This window comes from Protopterus annectens, chromosome 3.part1, assembly GCF_019279795.1.
Source record: "Protopterus annectens isolate FY-2018-M chromosome 3.part1, PAN1.0, whole genome shotgun sequence".
NCBI lineage: Eukaryota > Metazoa > Chordata > Ceratodontiformes > Protopteridae > Protopterus > Protopterus annectens.
Genome location: NC_056732.1, coordinates 1,040,947,046 through 1,040,968,047, shown reverse-complemented (window position 1 = coordinate 1,040,968,047; position 21,002 = coordinate 1,040,947,046). Strand labels below are relative to the sequence as shown.

Below are 21,002 nucleotides of genomic sequence, written 5' to 3'. Positions count from 1 at the left end.
GTGTCTGCTACACTGAAACTGAGAGTGAATTTTTATAGCACAATCGTTAAAGCAATTTAATTTCAACTTATTTTCTTGAAGTTTAGCAAGTTAACCCTTTTATGTTCTAGTTTCCACTGTTAAAACATACATTTCTTCAGGTATGTAGTTCATATGTATTTCTTTCCAAGTCAGCAGGGCACACTGTGGTTGCATTTTGGCTCAGTACATAACATACAGTTCTGTATAAATCATATCAATATTCACAAATGACGTAGAATTATTTTCAGAATTCCAGATAGATGGGCTGGCAATATTTCCGTATATAACTGAGCCTTTGTCTGCCTATTTCACTGTTTATTTAAAGCCATTGTTATCAGGAGTAAGCGCCAGGATAAAAGACACTACTGAATTTTTAATATCATTTCAGATGCCCAATTAGAGTCTAACTGGTTACTATGTACTTTAGACGTTGTGTCTTTATATCTTAGTATACATAACATACAGTTCTGTATAAATCATATCAATATTCACAAATGACGTAGAATTATTTTCAGAATTCCAGATAGATGGGCTGGCAATATTTCCGTATATAACTGAGCCTTTGTCTGCCTATTTCACTGTTTATTTAAAGCCATTGTTATCAGGAGTGAGCGCCAGGATAAAAGACACTACTGAATTTTTAATATCATTTCAGATGCCCAATTAGAGTCTAACTGGTTACTATGTACTTTAGATGTTGTGTCTTTATATCTTAGTATTCCTCATTGGGCTGGTTTGTGTGCTTTAGAATATTGGCTAAACAGAATGTTCTGATATATAGCCCGGGTTTCAATACATTTTTGTTATGCTTAATGGAGCATCTGTTACCTAAAAATGTTTTTTTCTTCAATGCCAAATGTTTTTTTGCAATTGAGGGGTACAGCGATGGGTGCATTGTTTGCACCCATCTATGCTGACCTCTTTATGGGGTATTTGGAACAGATAATAATATATGATATCAATCACAACATTTTTCTTGGTGAGATTGATATCTGGCGTAAATTTTTGGATGACTGCTGGATGGTGTGGAAGTCAGATGCTGTATATTTACAGGAATTGGTTCAATGTTTGAATGAAAACTAATGGGGCATCAGGTTCACAGGAAATTATGATGCTACATCTATTTCCTTTTTAGATGTTAAAGTGTCTAAAGAATCTGATGGAATTGTGTCTAGTACATTATATAGAAAACCCCACCATTCCAACACTTTACTCCACACATCCAGTTTTCATCCTAAGCACATTACAGCAAACATACCTAAATCACAGTTTATGAGAATACATAGAATATGTTCCAATACTGAAGAATGTAAACATTTTGATAATGACCTTATAGGTTGTTTTGTTGAACGAGGCTATTCATTGGCACAGGTTAGGCAGATTAGTAGAGAAGTACAATCATAATCAAGAAGAAAGCTTTTGAAATACAAAGATTGTGGCCCTTGCTCTAGCAACAAAATTAGATTCACTACCACCTATGGTAGAACACTCGTAGATTTTTAGATATGATTCAACAACATTGGGACATTTTATTAAGAGATGACAGGTTGTGTGAGTTAAGTCAGACATGCTCTTTTTCTTTTCGGAAAGGGAAAACTTTAAGTAGTTACTTTAGCCACTGTAAAAATTTTTTACCCTCTATAAACTCTGTACAAACTATGGTACACAAGTGGTGGGTTGTTACCCCTGTGGCCATTGCTCTTTTTGTAAATTCATATGTTCAACTAAAGAACACATCCAGGGTTTTTTCTGTCAGAATGTTTGGCAGTTGTAATAGTGACTGGGCTATATATCTGTATATTTGCTCTTGCACAGCCTTTTATGTAGGTCAAACTTCCAGTCCATTAAAATTGCAAATTTCAGAACATCTAAGTAGCATTGAAGTAAGTATATGACTAATGCCTTATATAAACATACTATTATACACAAGACAGCGATGTTTAAATTCATTATTATTGATAGGGCGTTAGGACATAGATCAATGAAAAGTGGTTGGCATAATGTTTTGAACAAAAAAGAAAAGTTTTGGATAGTAAAATTGGGGGGATTGTTTCCACCTGGTCTTAATGAACACTTGTAATAATTGTTTAATGGGATATAATTATTCTATTATGTTATGATATATAAGATGGGGAATGTACTGATTTGTTTTACATTGAAAAAGGCCTGTGGGCCGAAACCAGTCTGCTTTTGTACATTAAAACTAGATATTTGCTCCAGTTGAGTGCTGGCTGTTTTTTTTTTTTTTTTTTTGATAATATTTCCGTATGTCACATGATAACTGAGTTTTCTTCTAAATGACTATAAATTCTGTCAGCATTAATTCAAATGTATAGTTTATACATCATCAAGGCAAGTTATTGGTTTATAATTTTTAGGGTAGCTTGCAGGTTCACTTTTAAGTAGGAGTATTGTTTTTCCTGTTAGCCAGATTGGTGTCTGGTCAGGGTGTGCATATACAGTAGTTCTTCCTCATGGCAAAATCTTGATGCAAAGATGTTAATACTTTTAACCAGAAGTTAAGTACTGCATCTGGGCCTGGGGGTTTCCAGTTAGAGGCTTTTCTTAACTTTGTTTCAGTATCTCTGGCTGTTACTTCATCCCATTTCATATCTTGTACCTTTGAACTTCTTATTCTTATTACCTAGCTAGGTGAGTTTTTCAATAATCCCTGAGTGGGGGATAGCGTCAAAGGCCTTTGCTAAGTCTAGATAGGCGATATACACAGATTTCTCCACATCCAGGGCTTTAGTGACTGTCTCGAAGACGTCCACCAGGTTTAATAGGCATGATCCCCCTTTGACAAATCCAAACTGAGTAAGGTCAAGTGTTTGGAGATTATGTATATCTTTTTTGATAAGGTCCATGATGAGTTACTCCATGCCCTTGCAGATAAGGCTAGTCAGGCTAATAGGTCTATAGTTCTCAAGGTCAGGGGAAGCACCACCTTTGTGCAGTGGAATAACTGTGGCCGTTTTCCATTAATTTGGGACAAAGCCGGTGCTTAGACTATGACTGAAAAGACTACCCAGTGGTGTTGCTAATTCTTGTTGGAGCACATGTAGAATGCAGCCTAGGATGTTATCGGGTCTTATAGATGCTGTGTTTTTGGCCATAGAGAGGTCATTTATGACCTGCTCAAGGTAGGGGGCAGGTTGTATGGATGTCACGGGGACAGGGGAGTGAAGTTTTCACAGAACCTGTTGGCCAACAGGTTAGCTATGTCCACAGGTGCAGTACGTGTTATCATTAACTACCAGTTTGGCACAAATCTGGGCCTTTCCTTTTAGGTTACGGATGTATCTAAGAACGCCTTATGGTTGTCCTTAGTCGAGGAAGCTAATTTGGATTCATAGTTTGCTTTGGAGGGCTTCAGAAGAAGTATTATTTGCTTGCTTAAGCAAGGGAGGGAATGTTTTCAGTTTAGGGCTCGCTCCGTCTTACTCTTGAACAGCAATTTCTTCCTCTTATTTTAAAGCCTGTTAATGGCAGCTGTCCAGCAGACAAGTTTGCTCTTCTTGAGGTGCTTGTTTTGGTCCTGTCAGGTACGACCGAGTCAATGCAGTTATACAGGTGTTTGTATAAAGCATTGGTGTAAAACTCTGCATAGTTGCCAATTCCATCTGGAGGGTGCAGTGAAACTATTTATACTATCCAGTAAGTGGTTATAATATGCTTTGGAGAAGTCTTTTAATTTAGTTGCTGCTGGGGGGTCAGGTGTGATAAGTTACTTCGAATGAGACTGATGTGTGGTCAGATCTCACCAGGGGAAGACCTCACAGTGAGGGTGCTACAGTGGTCTCCCATATTGGTAAGCACCAGATCCAGGATATTTGCACCCCTTGTGGGGGTGTCAACCAGCTGGTCCAGGGCACTAGAGTTAAAGAAGTCGAGGAACCTTTGGGCAAGTGAGTGTGAGCATGAGTAATTTACCCAGTCAATGGATGAGTAGCTAAATTCGCCCAAAACCATGGTGTTCAGATGTATCTTGATAGACTCAAGTATATCCAAATAGGCAGAGTGGGTATCCTGATTCGTGGAGGGAGTCCTGTAGCTGGCAGTGAATTGAATAGGTGTCCTACCAACAGTTTATTGCACCTGAAATACCTCCAAGAAATCATACTGTTTAACCAATCTGGAGATGTATTTATCTTTAATGAATATTGATGTACCTCCTGCTTTAGTTTTCATGTTTTCAGTTTGTGGTCTGAACATGTGGAAGGAGATGTAACCCAGTATGGCTGGGGTGCTTTCTACAGCCTTGAACCAGGTCTGTGTGACTGCACAAATGTCTGAGTGTTCTATGGTGAGGACTGCTTCCACTGAGTGCAGTTTCATGTTAAGACTCCTAGCGTTTAGCTGCATAACCTTGAAGTTGTTTTTACACCGTGAATTTTGTCCTTGAGACACTGCCTAATAAAGGCACTATTCAATAAAACAGACTTCTGAGGTGTGGTCCATTTCTAAAAAAAAGTTACCAGGTGTGCTTACAAGCACCAAATAAGACTGCTCAGAGTATGATTTTTATGCATGGGTTTCATGTGAAGACCATTAAGAGCAGATAGTAAGCCTGCCAGGTATACCAGGTCAAACATAGGCTCACAGCTTTACATAAATCATTCACCATATCTGCATAGGTGCACAGCTTTGCTTAAATCATTCACCGAATCTGCCAACTTAGAGCAGTTTGGTGGTAATGTCCACTCCCCACAAAAAAAAATGTTTGTGAGGAGAAGAAAAGGAAGCTACTTGAACTTTATTTAGCAAAGACCGTTGGGTCTGACGATGACAGCTTAATGGAAGCTGCCTCACAGCCCCCCTGCCATGATGCTCATTACTGCAGTGGCCAGTGATATCACTACAAAGAAAGACTTCATGCCTGTGGCTCCTAGCACATCCCACTGGATTAAAGAGCAGTTCCTTCATTTTTTATTGGCCTCTGGCTCCCAGATATGTGCCTTGGAATGCCACTTGATTATTAAAAAGGGAAGGGGAAATCCTCACATCTATACCTTCAAGTCGGAGTCCAGGCACCTCACTCCCTAGTGTTCCCAATTTCCAGGCAGTTGTCTATCCACCAAGACCCTAATTCCTGCATGAAAATAATGTCTTTTACCCAGACAGCTGCCTCTGAAGGGGTCACCCCCCCCCTTAGCCCCAGCTAGCCCACTTCCCTCCCAGGAATGGGCTAAGTTAGCACAGGGTTTCCTTCAGTTTCTTTGGAGCCTGCAGCCAGATTCAGAACAGCCATCTCTGTCTGGAGTCTCTCTACCCAAGAAAAAAAGACAGGCTCATTTTGAGGAGGAGGTAGAACTGGTCTACAAGGTTAAATACCCTGTACGCTTTTGCACAGATACTAAGGACATTTTAGCTTTAATTCTCTATCAGAAAACAAAGTCTTTTGGTGACACACTCAGTCATGAGAGAAAACTTAAGGGGTAGTCTTAGGTGGCCTCAGACTCCCAGAAGTGAGGTACTGTGACCTTCTGGATCTTGGGGCCCCCTAAGCCAGTGACTATCCCTCTAGTCTTGAAAGCCCCTTTGGATATTTTTCTAAACCAATATCATTGAAGCCACATTCCCAACCCACTGCCCCAAAGAGATCTGATAGATCTTATATGGTTCAGGGTCATCACAAGTTTCTATATAAGAAACTCATTGCAGATCCAGAGAAACTGGTTATACTGCAGTTGTTTTAATCTGGATTGTTCACGAACTGCCCTCTCTTAAGCCAGATATATGTTTCCCCATTCAGCCCATATGAACAGTTAACTTAAATAGTTGTTTGAGTTTATGCAGTACAGGTCATGATGTTGCTTACAAGCACCCAGGTAAATAGCATAATCACTGAACGTTTCAGGTATAGGGAGAGAGGTTTGGAATTATCAATAGGGAGCTGCTGGGTGTTTGGGGTTTAAGGGAAAACAATCAGAATTAAGGTTATAGAGAGTGGGAGTTTGAGGTTTAAGGAGTGAGGTTTGGGATTAGGCTAATAGGTTCATAGGTTCATAGGTTGGTACTAGGCTATCAGCCCTAGGGCCTATACAAGCCTAGCCATAACAATTCCCTGGCTATTTCTTCCCACATTATTTACTTTCCTGGACCCCTGTCTAGCAGGGCGACTGACGTGATCCCTGGGGTGAATTTCCTTTCTCCCATCCAATCGTCAAGGTTCCTCTTGAAGAGGTCCAAAGAGGCACTCTGCTTGACATGTATGGGCAATCTATTCCAGAGTTTGGGGAGTCTCTGGGTCAGGAACCTATCCCTCCAGCATGTTTTGTTTATTGTGATGACAAGGTTTAGATCCCTGGGCGTGTAGCTCTGAGGGATTGGGATTTCGTTAAGTGTAGCATGTCCAACAGCTCTGGGTTTGACATGGCCTTGTATGTTAAGCAGAGATCGCCTCTGAGTAGACGATATGCGACAGAGTATAGCTGGAGTTTTTAAGGCGGTCAGCGTGGGGCATCTGCTTTAGGCCTGTGATTCTTTTAGTGAGGTATTTCTGAGGCCTTTCCAGTTGTTGCAGATGTCTTGAGAGGTACATACCAAATGGGGCGTTGTATTCTATAATGGGTCTAATGAGGGATGAGTACAGTGGGACAATGACCTCCTTTTTTCTGGATGAAAAGCCCTTTGTGATGAGGTGTGCCACATAGAAGGATTTCCTGATTGTTGTGGCGATGTGGTTATCGAAGGTGAGACCACTGTCCACCTGTGTCCCTAAGTCTCTTATCACACTTTCTGTGTTTAGTGTACTGCCACCTATATGGTAATTCATGGATACATGTTTTTTCCCAAAGGGGATAACAATACATTTCTTGGCATTGCGCTTGAGCCCATGGCTCTGGCACCAAGCATCTGTTTCTGTAAGGCCCTTTTGTAGAGTATCCACATCATTTGGGGATTCAATTATGGCTCCCAGTTTGCAGTCATCTGCAAACTTTGTTAGCCAGAGTCCCTTAGTGTTGACCTCTACTTCAGAGAAGTAGATGCCAAACAAGAGCGGCCCCAGGACTGAACCCTGAGGTACTCCACTACTTGTCTGGAGCTGGATTTGGAGTCGGCTACTTTTACAGTGTGGGTTCTATCAGTAAGCCATTTAGCAACCCATTGGGTGACATAGGGATTAATGCCCAACTTAGTAAGTTTATCTATGATTCCAGAGTGGGGGATGGTGTCAAAGGCCTTGGCAAGGTCTAGATAGGCTGTGTGGACCACCTTACCCTTGTCCATGGCTCTGGAGACTGATTCAAAGAAGTCAATCAGGTTCAGGAGACAAGATCGGCCCTTCACAAACCCAAACTGGGTGGGGTCCAGTGTTTGAAGGTTGCCAATGTCTTTGTTTATAAGTTCCATGATAATACGCTCCATGGCCTTGCAGATAAGGCTTGTCAGACTGATGGGACGGTAGTTTCCGGGATCCAAGGTGGATCCCCCCTTGTGGATTGGGATAACTGTAGCTCTGCGCCACTCAGTGGGCATGAAACCTGAGGTGAGGCTATGATTAAACATGACACTTAGCTGAGGTGCCAGTTCATATTGTAGTTCATGTAGTACACAGCCCGGGATGTCATCTGGTCCCATGGATGCTGTATTCTTGGCTTTAGAGAGTGCGTTTTGTACCTGTGTGGCCGTTATTACTGGAATTTGGCAATCTTCCGGTATTGGATATTGGCAATATCCTTTGGATCAGTATATTTAATGCCATTCTGTTTAAGCTCAGAGCAGATCTGAGCATTGCCATTTAGATTCTTGACATAGTTGTAGAATGCTTTGTGGTTGTCTTTGGAATCTTTGGCAATTTTATTTTCGTAACTAGCTTTGGAGGATTTTATGAGGCATCAAAGTTTCTTACTGAGGCTAGTAAGGGAGTTTTTTGCATCCTGGGATTTTCCTCTTTTCTGCAAAAGTTTCTTCCTTTTGTTGTAAAGTTTGTTTATGGCAGGGGACCACCAGATTGGCTTCCTTTTTTTGGATGAGAGCATTTTGGTTCTATTTGGGATGGCATGATTCATGCATGAGTGGATGTGCTCGTACAGTGCCTTAGTGTAGAATTCAGCAGTTGAACTTTCAGTTCCCGTCTGCATGGGTGTTATGAAGTTTGTCACTTCTGACTTGAGTAGCATGAAGTTGGTTTTGGAGAAGCTTTTTATGGTGGTTTCTTTACTGGGGGGTGGGATGTGGATGTTAAGGGTGATTAGCTTATGGTCAGACCTGACTAACGAGGGGGTTGACCATAGGTATGGAGCATTGATTTCCCATGTTGGTAATGACCAGGTCTAGGATATTGGAGCCCCTGGTGGGACTATGGATTAGTTGATCCAGGGCATTGGAATTTATGAATTCCAAGAACCGTTGTGCAAAGGTGTTGGGACATGAGTAGTTTTCCCAGTTAATGGCAGGGTAGTTAAAATCACCCAGTATTAGGGTGTTTGGTTCTATCTTAATATTTTCCAGTATATTTAGAAAGGTGTAGTGAGAATCTTGGGGTATGGTGGGGGATCTGTAGCAAGCCACAATTTGGATTGCAGTCTTACCTAGTGTTAGTTGCACTTGGAGAATTTCAGACTCATTGTGTTGGCCAACTAGCCTGGTGGTGTGAATATCCTTGGTGAATATTGACACTCCTCCACCTTTAGTGTTTCGGTCCTGGTTTGGTGGCCGAAAAGTGTGGTAAGAGTTGTAGCCTGGTATTGCAGGGGTGCTCTCTGGAGCCTTGAACCAGGTCTCAGTTACTGCACAGATATCGATGTTCTCCATTTTTAGGAGTGCCTCGATAGAGTGCATTTTGAGGTTTAGACTTCTAGCATTGAGTAGCATTACCTTCAGATTTTGCATGCTTGTACCTGTTACGGTGGTGGTTTTGTCCTTTGAAGTTTGCCTAAAAAAGGCACTATAGGGGTGGCAAGAGCCTTAGCCAGTAACCTGAATCCCAGGGGCGATAGGTGCAGACCATCTCTGGCAAAGCATTGTGGTCTGTCAATCATGTCATCCCAGGCAGACAGATACTGGATCCCCTTTGAATGACACCATAAGCTTAACCAGTTGTTGAAGTCAATCATTTTATCCTTATATTGTGGTATCATTCTGGGCGAAGGCAGGATGCTACTCAGGGCTAGGGTCATACCTGCCTGGGCCACATGATCCGAGAGCTCTTCCATGTCTCTTTTCATGTAGTCCAGGGAGGTACGTCTCAAGTCATTCACTCCAACATGGACAATGACAGAGTCATATTTGTACTTGTTGTGGAGTGACTTGAGTGCATGCGTTATATGGCGGATCCTGGCACCCGACAGGCAGCTGACTGTAATTTTCTCCTTATTCAACCTGGTGAGAGGGACATCAGTGTGCCGGACTATAGAGTCACCTATGACTAAAGTGTTAGGTACATTGTCTTGCCTTAGGGGCTGTTGCTGGGTGGCACACTGGTGTTGTGAACTATGTGACACACTGGTTGTGATTGGTGTTTGTTTGCGTTTCAGCTTCAGAGGTCTTTGTTGCTTTGGCAGGTTACAGTTAAGGGCCTCTGCATATGTGGATTTAGTGTTGCTATATGTGGGTGTTGGTGGTGCGGGTTTAGAAGGGCTATGTGTTGCTTGAGATGTAGTGTGGGTGTTAACCTTCTCCTCTTGACTGTTTAGCACAATCTTGGGTGGAGAGAGCTTTGCTTCCATTTTGGCTATGCAAGTGCATCTCTCACAGGTTGTAGTGTTGGGTGGTAGGAGGAGAGGGTTGTCTGTGTACATGAGGCAATTGCTGCATTGCACGAGTATGCCCAGATTCACCAGGTGGACAGGAGAAATCACCGGAAGCTGACCCTTGGACATGCTTGGTTTGCGGCTTTTTTTTCTTTTCTTTGTAAAGTATAGGAGCTGTTTCCTTAGCAAGGTACTTTGCAGTGATAGGCTGTTTAGTGCCTACTATTAATTTCTCCTTGTTAACAAGGAGAGTTCAGTGTTTGTATGAGTTTAAGGCTTCCTAGTGCTTTCCAGCAGGTATTAGAGAAAGTGCTAGTCACAGGGATGCTTAAAGGTAAGATTGAAAAGAATGCACTCTGCAGTGTGCACTAGAGAAGTTAGATGTGAAAGTAGGTAACTTGAGTTTTACCTGTTTAAAAAGTTAAGGTTTAGTGGAGAGTTACTATTTTTAAAACAGCAAGATGGATTGAAAGGGGTGGACACTTTTGTATTTTGGTACTATGAAATATTGTAGGATGGCCAATAAATTTAAATAATTGAAGGGGTGGGATTTCAAAAATGATGATTTTGTGATTACTCACATAAGCCAGTGAAAGTAGAGAGAAATGAGATATATGGTCAGATTAACATAAGAGGCGGGCAACTAGAAAGACAGACGTATTTAACAAGACAACTTAAATGGGTGGGAGGGCGGAAAAAAATTCTGCCTGACTCAGAACAGAGAGAGCTGTGGTCTCTTTTGAAGTTTTAATATGCTGTTAAAACAGAATGCAAGCAAAACACAAAGTAAAGAAAACAAACTACAGTATTCAAAATATAGAAAGGCAATACAGTAATACAAAAAATAACAGCAAACTTAACCTTTCCTTCACAGCAAAGTGTAGCAGAGTCTGGATGAGCCTTTCTGGTAAAGAATGGAGTGACTGGGAGTGTTAAGTTTAGTGAACAATGTTTGGATTAGAGTTAGGGAGTGCATGGGACTTTTAGGGTTACAATTAGAGTTCTGAGCAGGTATAACTAATATGATATGGCCGGAGAGGGTGTGATCTATCTGATGGCTGAGTACTTACACCGTCAACAACTGGCAGTGAATAGGTGAGCTGCAAGCAAATGTGATGCGAACATCTGTAGTGCACCCCTGAAGGAAGTAGAGTGGCTTTACATTGGGATTATTTTCCCTATTAACAGGGAAAGCAGACTGCTTGACTGGTTTGAGAAAAAGTGTACATCTCAGCAACCCTGGCATTCAATGCCGTGAATGTTCAGACACACATTTCGAAGTACCAGGAGCATGTTATTAAAGCAACTCCAGAGTATTTGTGGAGGAGTACAGAAAATAAAAAAAACTTTTAAGGTATCTCTGCTTAGCTAAGCCCATACTGTTTTACAGTTGTATAAATATGTTGTAAAAGGTAGGCAGATGATATAGATGCAGCATCTAGGGCTGCTGCAACAGTGTTGATTATCAGGGAGCATTCTTGACTGGTGACCCATTCCCTGTCTGTGAATGTAAAGGCTCAACTCCTTGATGCTCTGTTAGATATGATATTGACCCTTGGACCCCCATTTTGCAATGTTTAAAAATCTGAATGATAAAGGGAAACCTATGGAGCCTGTTTAATATGTTTCATCTTTCTGTTCTCCAATACCACTAGTGATGACCGTACTAGTGGAGGCAGGGAAAAAGCCATTGCTAGGAATGCTGCAGGTCTTGGTGCTGCACAGCCCAGCCCTAAGTAGAGGAGCTGTGAGAATAACAGCAGTTTTTTAGCATTCCAACCCCAACTCCACTTCCTTGTTGTCCCAATATTAGTGGCCAATTCACATCCTACAGCCAGAATTGGATGTAACTTCAGATCAGTGAGTATTTCAGATAATTTCCAAAGTTTGCACATTTCATTTCATATCCAAACCAGAGGACTTGTATCAGTGCTAAAAAAACAGATATCTACTGTTCCACCCCACCTCCACCCCAAATGCTACTGCAGGGAACTCTCAGTCCTGTTCTGTGTAACCAGGAGGACAAACAAGCCCTTTAGTCCAGCTTTTGCCAAGAAAAAGAGAAGTCATGGAGATTCTTTCTGGACATGTTAGGCTAAACCGATTCTGAAAACTTCCAGAATGAAGATGTTCACCTCACAGGTTCTCAAGCCATACTGTTGACATCTGTTCGCAAGGATGCCATGACCAATGAATGTAGTATGGTTGTGTAAGCAACTTACCATAATTGTAGTTGGTCGTGTGGTCACTGTCCCGCTCCTGTTTACCTCCCTTGTATCTGTCTGCTGTAATGGGAATATGAGAGGCTGGGGTGGGTACCCACATATTCTTTACCGCTTTACTGCTGTGGCTTGCTTTACTCATCTTTTTGTTTAGGTTCCCTTAGGAGATCTTACATTGTGTATGACACAAGCATCACCCTGGGGTAAGTCATACCTGCAGACCCTACTGTAAGCATGGTTGTGCTCTAATTGGGGGAGGCAGGAAAAACAACAAAGATAGCACAGCAGATGCCAGCTGTATACCCAATACATGTAGATATCAGAATTAAGGAAACTTCAACGTGAACGTGGGAAAAGGCTGCTTACTGTTTGCCTCCAAATGTAAGACCAGAGAAATAAATTCCGAACAATAATCTCTCACAAAAAGTATTTGTTTGTTTCAGGAGGAGGCAGTTGTCAGTATACATGAGACAGTTGGTACATTGGCTCAGGATGTCTGTCTGTCTGTCAGCTTGGCCAGAGAGATGATGGAAAACTGCCTGATCATGATAGCCTGCTTCTACTGTATGTTTAATTAGGGAAGGGAATGGGTTAATTGGACAGGACTGTCCTGGTAGCGCTGAGACTACAAGAGGGACCTATACTTTGTGTAGGCTAAAGTTAATCAATAAGGCAGCACTGCTCAATTCGCAACTGAGTTGCTCCTAGAGCAGCAAAGAAGCTTTGAAGTGTTCACACTGACAGCTCTAAAGGGAAAATTGAGCTTCTAGGCTTTTGCATCTGTTCAGGACACTGATAGCCACTGCTGCGCGAAGAGTAGTACCGCTTAAGTGGGTCTCTTAAATACAAACAGAGAGAAACAAGTTTTAAGTTAACAACCAATCAGGAAAGCACACAGTAAGCCTTCCACAGCAATCCCCAACTCAGACAGGTTAGGTCATCACACTTCTGCTGCAAGGGTGTAGAAAAACACCTTCTTAATGTAAAATAGCTGGTTTGGAGCCCAAGTGTAACAAGACCGCACAAACTACCCTACAACTAACAGATACAATGTAATACAGTGCAGTTAACTACTTAAAGCAGCAGTAGACAGTACAGTTTTTGCTATAAATCACAAAAATAACAGCAAATATCTTACTCTGCTAAAGTACAGAGAAGTGCAAAAAAAAATAAAAAACGTATTTTTGTCTTTTCAGTAGTGGATTGCCCCAGGTGAAATCAAATTCTCAGCATTGATTTTTGAGACTTTTTAAAGAAATGTCAAGAAATGGAAGGAATGAATTGGAGAGCTTGGGGTGAAATTTTAATGTTGCAGTAATCCCAGAGCAATACAGGAATATTGGTAGGAGAGATAACAGTATCAAAAGATAGAACACTATAAAAATGAAAGGAAGAGAAAGGGATGCACTGAGATTTGCAGGTAAAAACATGAGAAAATTTCAGATTTTCAAGCCATGGCATGGATCTAGGAAGTAGGTTAGACTATGGCTAAAGAGGAACAGACACTGGCAGAGACAGAGCAGTTTCAGATCCTCCAAAAGTAGTACTGTGGATAGGTAAAAGTGATAGAAACATAGGCAAAGAAGATGGGGAATGGGATGTCTTGAACAATGGAAGAACAGGAGAAAAACAGAGTATATCACAAGGGCAGAGGGATAGTTATCAGCGATGGATCAATTTCAGACTACTCAGCAAGCTATATTGAGGACTGGTAAAAAATGAGGGAAGTACACGCAAGACAGACTGAAAATTGGATAATGTGAAGTGCTGAACAAGTGGGAATCAGCAGAAACTAAGGGAGAAAGAGAAAAAGAAATAAGGGAAACCGACCAGCAAAATAGAGCTGAAAGACAACTGGCAGAATGGGGTAAAGTTGATGGTAGGAGTATGGACAATGCTATATATGGGAAGATATAGTAAAATTAGGCCATCAGAAGGTTAGGAAAAGAGTTGGAAAAATACCAAAGCTAGTAGATGTGGAAGCCAGAAACAGTGACCTGGAAGGAGTTAGCAAGTAAAAAGGAGTTTTGGTGATTAATGGGAGAAAGAGTAGAAAAGGCAATGATGCAGTGGCACGGAGATTAAAAGAAAGGCAAGAAGAAATCAGAACAGGAGAGTTAAAGAAGATAGGTGGGATAATTAAAGGAAGTAAGAAAAGAGGAAAATGGCAAAATTAGGGAATGTTTGTCAAGTATATAAAAAGGATAAAAAATGAAGGAGAGAGTGCAGAAATGGAAGGGAATAAAATTAACATCAGAAGAAAAAGTATATCTACCTGTAGATAGAGAGGGAGTAAGGACAACCATAAAGGGAGAAAGGCAGTAGAGAAAGAGAGTATTTTTATAATGTAGCTGGGGTGAGAGTGAGGGATAACAAACTAGATCTTTTGTGTCAAAAAGGAAGAGGAGCAGTTGCCGAAGTCAGTACAAGAAGAAAAATTTGTGGTCCTAACACCCAAGGAGAGAAAGAGTGCAATTGAGGGGAAGCTTTATGGCGCAACTCAGTGATAAACGCATATGGGAAAATATTTGTCAAAATTGTAGTAAAGAGATTTGAGAGAGTATCACCAAACTTAATTCAAGATGGTTGGGTAGGATTTATAAAGAGGAAAGTGCAAGACAGTTTGTGGTAAGTATTAAGCTTCATGGAGAGACAAGCAAAGAGCAACAGTAAACATTCAGAAAAAACATTTGGCTACCTGAGATGCAAGTTTAAGCAAGGAAACACGGAAGAGTGGTATAGAAGCAGCTTTCTGCTATATACAGTAACCCAATGCCAAAACTATTAGAAAATAGTGAATGTACTGAGGCCTTCCAGATTCAAAGGGGAAGATGGCATGGGTCCCCATTCCTTGAGTCTGTTTATAATGATAATTGGATATTCTGACAAGGGGATGAAAGTGAAGAATTGGAGGAGAGCAGGCAGGTAGGGTGGAGTGCAAAATTCTTATTAACTGATAGCTACAGCTTTGTAGTTAGCTTAGAGGACTAAAGCTCCAGTTTGTTAATGAGCTGCCTCCTGTTCCATGGGACAGAGTTTGAATGTTTCTACCTTCATTTGCCTGTTCTGGGACCTTTTGCAAGTCTCGTAACCAGGCAGTGCTTTGGGGCAATTTCGAATTTGAGCTAGGCTGCTTAATGGTCTCCTGGCCTGCATGCCTGGTAACTACCTATGAAGTTAGGAATGAACGATGACTGAGAAAGCTGGCAGAGCTGCAAGAGTACGCCTAAAGATTTTTGATACCTTTAGCAGAGATGCAGGGTTGGAGTGTAATCTTTAAAAAATTATGTTGGTGAGAGTGTAGTTGGAGTGGAGCAAGAATACCAGAATGACAGAGAGTGAAGTACTCAAGTTTAGAAATCTAAGGAACTGTAGGAAAAGGCAGACAGAAGAGCTGCGGGGAAGTGGCAAATGAAATAGGATGGACACTGGAAAGATGAAAAGGGAAAGCATGTAGGAAATCCTTTCATGGCTGATTTTATGACAGATGTGTCACAGCACTCTCATTTTAAAATGAGCAAATGGACCTTAGATCACAGCAAATAGCCAGATATTCTGCAGGCAGGTGGGGAAAAAGATGGATAGTTTGTACATGCATTTAATGCTCAAGTACTAGGGGGATGGGGCGTGAACATGGTTAGCACAGGCTGAATGCTCAAAATACTTTTTGTTTAGGGACACACCTTTGGAGAGGAATACTGTCTATGAAGCAGATCTGTTAAGAGTGGAGTACCCACAGTATGTCTTCTTTTGAAGAGTTTGATGGCCATAAGTTATGTTCTGCTTTATTTCTGGTAGTTTTTCTTGTAGTGCAAGTTGAATCGTTTACTGTTTAGAAGTCTGAAAACTGTAGCCCTATTGAATTACTTTCAGAGACGCAGCAATTACTTGCTACATGTAGATGTGGATGTCTGCTTTGTATATGTGATTCCATTTTTAATGCAGCAACTTCAGGTGCTTGTTACAACACAGTAAATTATTTTATATGTCAAGCACAGGGAAAAACTTACAGGTGTAGTTCTAAAAATATTTGCTCATCTTAAAAGTATTTACTAAAATTTACTACTGCTTTTCTGGACTTTAGGATTAAACATTATTAAATGCATATGATTTTTTTATTTGGTTAATGTTTTTATTATTTTGTGTTTGCATTTAGTCTTGGTTACATGTTTATGTTTAAGCATGAATAGACATTTGATGTTTAGTAGATAAGAACATTAGGATTGCTAGAGCATCTCTGTAACCTGAAGATTTTATATTACTTATTATTAGTTTTCTACTGCCTTTTTGTTTGCATTTTACTTTCATTGATAGTACAACTGAACAGTTTCATGCTTTGCAGGTAATACAACACTATCAGAGATGGACCGCCCTGTAGAAAACATGAAGCTACTGAAAAGGGATGTCCTATCAAATGAAGTTCAGAAGACTTTCCCTAAGCATTTTAAACGGTCACTGAAGCAAAGCAGTTGCACAGATGAGTGTCTTGAGGAATACGCAGAGAGGAAAAAAATCAAGCTGTCTATAGATGGAATCACAGACCAGGACACAACTGGCACATTATTTGGACCACACTCAGAAAATTGGCAATCTGAATCAAAAACAGAACTTTCATCTGAATCAGCTATTGATCTCAGCTCTTCAGCACTCTGTGCAGCATTTGTGAAAGGAACCAAGCCTGCTATTCAAGCTTTGCTTGCAAAGAATGACGGGAACAAAGTGACTCTAACAAGTCATCAACTCTTGTCTTTGGAACGTGATTCTGAAAAGCAGTCAGTAGCTGTTTCACATTCAAAACCAACAAGTGTATTTTGTCATGCTGCAACAAATACACCTGTGCAGATGCTTTGTAAAATGCCAGTTGGCTCCCGTGTGCCAGTTAGTCCAAGTGACAGTCCATTTAAAATTCAAGTCCAGCCCATCACTGACTCTAACACTGGAGAAAAGGTCATGCAACAGGTTGTCTTTCTTCCCCCAAAATTTATTATCCAACACAAGGAAGCCAAATCTGAAAGTGACTGTCAGTCGGATACATCTACTTCTACTTTTAACAGTCCAACTGAAGTAAGCATACCTTCTTCTGTTGCTGTTCAGATATCTCCATTTGCTAACACAGCAACTTCATTGTCTAGCTCACCAGTGACTAAAAACATTTCTTCATCAAGTAAAGCAACATCGCTGAAATTGCCGTCCTCAGCAGCAAGTCTGTCACTTCCCACGGTCAAGGTGGCACAGTGTGAAACCGCCATCATGAGAACTGGAGTTCCAAATCCTACAGCTGTGGTAAGTGCGCCAGCAAACTTTACTGCAGCAGATCAGTCCACATCTGCCCTACAGACAGATCATTTAGCATCTCTCCCGCCTTTGCCATCAGTTTTGACACTATCTAAATCTGCTGGTACCGCTGTTTCTGTTGCAAAGACAAAACCACAGCAGGCTGAAGAATTCTCGGAAACTAAACAGGAACTAAAGACTATATGTATAAGGGATTCTCAGTCCATTCTTGTTAGAACCAGAGGTGGAAATACAGGTGTAGTAAAAGTACAAACAAACCCAGACCAAAATTTGCCAAATAGTTTAACTCCAAATCCAGTGTTCACTTTTACTCCTCAGTTTCAAACGTTCTTGGTGTCAAAGTCTGCAGCAGTATCTTCTACTTTGTCAACAACCACTGCAACCAGAACTTCTGTCATTGGTCATTCTCCCCTTCCTCACTTTGTCAAAAGTCCTGCTTCAGTTTCAATCCCAGTCATTTCTGGTAATTTAAATAGATCTGTGGAGAAAATTCGGCAGACATCTGTAACCCACGCTGCAGGTATCGGTGGATCTGGGCAGCCATCGAACCGATCTACTCCAGTATTTTTTTCCTCACCCACATCTTCCAGCTCATATCTTTCAGTGCCTACAAGCAGCTCTATAAATGTAATTAACATGGCAGCTGGTTCTGTTTGTGCTGTATCTTCTGGAAGTGCAGGCCCAACTAACATGGTGGTAAACCAGAATTCATCAGTGCAGTCTGAATCTAAAAGAAAAAAACTGTTTGTTACTCAGTCTGAATCTGCTTTGCCAGCAGCTGGAAGTCTGGAACTGGGGACATCAGTTCCGAAGGTCATGTTGGCCACAGCTTCATCTGTTGTTCCTTCCTCTAGTTCAGCCAAGGGTAGCATGGCGGCAGGTTCTTCAGCTGCATCTCTTCCTCCTCAAAAGTTAATGTTCTTCAACCCTCCAGTTACAGCAGCAGCCTCTAGTATTGTTGCAGAGTCACTAAAGCAAGCATTGCCTTTTTCAATAGGTAAAACATATTTGAGAACTACAGAACAAAAGCAGATGCTGTTGATCCCTCACAGTATGGGGGCTCCAGTTATTGCTAATTCATCATCGACTATTTCTCAGGTGAAAGAAGTGAAAATTGGTTTGAATATAGGTCAGGCTATTGTTAACACGGGGAGTGGTATTCAGAAGGTTCAACAAATTCACATGCTGCCAAACCTGCCTGGTAAAGTAAAAGCCCCACTGACTTCTGTTCCTTTACCAGCAGCAACAGCTGTCAGTTTCTCTTCTTCATCTGAAAACCAAAATAAAGTAGCATGTAGCAACTCTGGAGCTTCTGGTTATACTGTTAAATCAAACGTGTCTTTAGGTTCAGGTACATTAAAGTCTAGGTTTGCATCTACAGTTAATGAGCCTGCTGCAATTGGTGAGAATATTACATCGAGGATTACAACAGCTTCAAGCAGTCCACATACTTTTTCAGGCACTGGAAACACTGTTGCATTGTCTACAGTAAAAACAGGTCATCTTGCATCCTCTGTATTAATTTCAACCACCCAGCCAGCACTGTCTTTGCCACAGCTTCCAGTGCCAACTACAGCTATTTTGTCTGCTGCTACAGTCACTGCCTCCACCACACAGACTTCAGTAACATTTCCATGTGCTGGTCAAAATTTACCTCTTTTGAAAGGACAACCTCAGACCTTGCCACTTACTAAGTCTTCAGAAAATACAACATGCATTAGTAAATCTCACATTTTGCCAACTTCTTGCCTTTCCACCTCTTCGTCTGTAATACCAGCCGTTGCATTAATGAAGCAGTCTACTTCAGCAAAGCCTGTGCAAGTTGATGGCACATTTACAAGTGTTTCTTCCACAGTACAGGTTGGTACAGCTCCAACAACTTTAGCAAGTCAGGGAGGGGTACGTTTATCGGAACCTAACTTACAGCAAAAAATAGTCCTTAACACAAGCACTAGATTGGCTCCTGGTACCCATATCATGATTAATAATACAAGATTTGTGGTTCCAACTCCAGGACTTGGGGCTGGTAGCCACATTTTGTTCATTTCTAACAGTGCAAAGCAAGGAACTTCTGCGGTTGTCAATAGTCAGCAAATCCAGAAGAATATACCTTTGGGCAATGATGTTTTAAGTGTGGAGAATTTGAAACAGTCTTTGAAAAGCACCACTCAAGTTGTGAACTCTGTCAGCAATGCACATACTGTGCCTATTCCTGCATTAGTACCACAAGTAAATAATTTTGTCATTAAAACGCCAGTCTCACTTGCCACTGCCACTGTAACAGCAGCTTCCATGTTCAATTCCCAGCAAACATTTTCATCCCAGACAATTCAGACTCCATTCATACAATGCACTAAGTCTCAGTTGCCAGTTAGTTCTTCCTCATTTCCGTCAGACACTACCATTGAGAAGCTGTTGGTCAGTCCAGAAGGAGCTATTTTGAACTCTCTCAGTACTGCAGCAGTCACATCAGCCTCACTGTCATCAGTGCTATCTCCTGCTGTGGCACCCTCCGTTGTAAGCAGTAACACCGTCTTCCCTTCTGTTCAAGTTCCTTTACCTGCTAAGTGTGACACAAAAACATACACAGAGTAAAACAGCCAAACGGATGAGCTGTTTCAATTCCTTAGGGCATTTTTTTTTACACAGTGAAAATAATCTTTGTACTTTATTTAAGGATTTTCTTCTAGCATTTCAAAGTTTCAAAAAATGGTGTTTGAAGTAGATTGCTATTACAGTTACAGTTTTTCTAAACATTACAGTAGCCAGACTTATAACTCACTTTTGTCATGTGTCTTCTTGAGTTATACTTGTAGAATGATGTTTTTAAATGTTTTTATATTTAACTAGTCTGATCTAAATTTGTTTGAACTACAAGGCAGGTTTGATCTTAAATCTTTGGGGGGGGGAACATTTAATTTAGCATTTTGCACACTTATTTCTTCTAATCTGTATGCATCTAAAATGCATACTTTATGTTATGTTTATAAAGTTGTTCAATATGTTGTCGCTGTAAAAAAAAGTGTATTTATAAATTATAAATGTTAAGTTCTAATGTAAACTTGTAAATATTTCTGAACTCTAACAAACTTAAGTATGTGTACAGAGGACTATGTTGTCTTATTTATGTTTTTGTTTACATACTGTATAGATTTTTAAATATTTTAGTAAATTTGGACCATTGAACTGTTTAGAAATGATGCAGAAGAATCTGCATGTAATAAAATACGTGATTCATTTACTTGAAAAGTATTTCAGATTCTGCCTTGTCTTACAGTTGTCTTCAGTAACTGTCTGCATTGTCAGTAAATAGTGTTTAATGCACTGATATGGATAACTTGTATTTGTTTCACAACTGTGATTTAGCTTTCATTTGACATGAGAAAAAATATACCATGAGCATAAATATACTGTGAGCTTGACTATGCCTGTTACTGATGCATATGCCTTTTTATGGATTGTATAACATTGAGTAGTTAAAAATGTAATTCTTATAACTGAAGTATCACAGATAGACTTTATGAGCAGATGTTTAGTGAATACTGAGAAAGCAACAGTCTTTCAAAGTTTTATATTTTCCTACACTTCCTGGAAATATAAATTGAGCTGTGTTTTTAGAGAAATAACTTTGTCTGATTTGGAGATGTTTGAGAAACAGACACTGATATACAGTTCTAGTTTGCTTTGTTAGTGAAACATTTTGAGAATGAGACTGACTTATCTTTTGCAGTAGATCCTCTCTGATGAACTGCATCTCCAGCTGTAC

The 21,002-nt window shown here is 40.7% G+C and overlaps 1 protein-coding gene across 1 annotated transcript in view; it reads left to right on the top strand.

Annotated features, from left to right (window-relative positions):
- The window catches only part of KIAA2026 (KIAA2026 ortholog), a 961,657-nt gene extending 941,011 nt beyond the window's left edge, over positions 1-20,646 (top strand). Inside the window, exon 9 of the mRNA XM_044067194.1 lies at positions 16,284-20,646. Coding sequence (XP_043923129.1) covers positions 16,284-19,831 — 3,548 coding nt within the window. The 3' untranslated portion in view covers positions 19,832-20,646. The remainder of the gene's footprint in view (positions 1-16,283) is intronic.
- Positions 20,647-21,002: the final 356 nt, after the last annotated feature.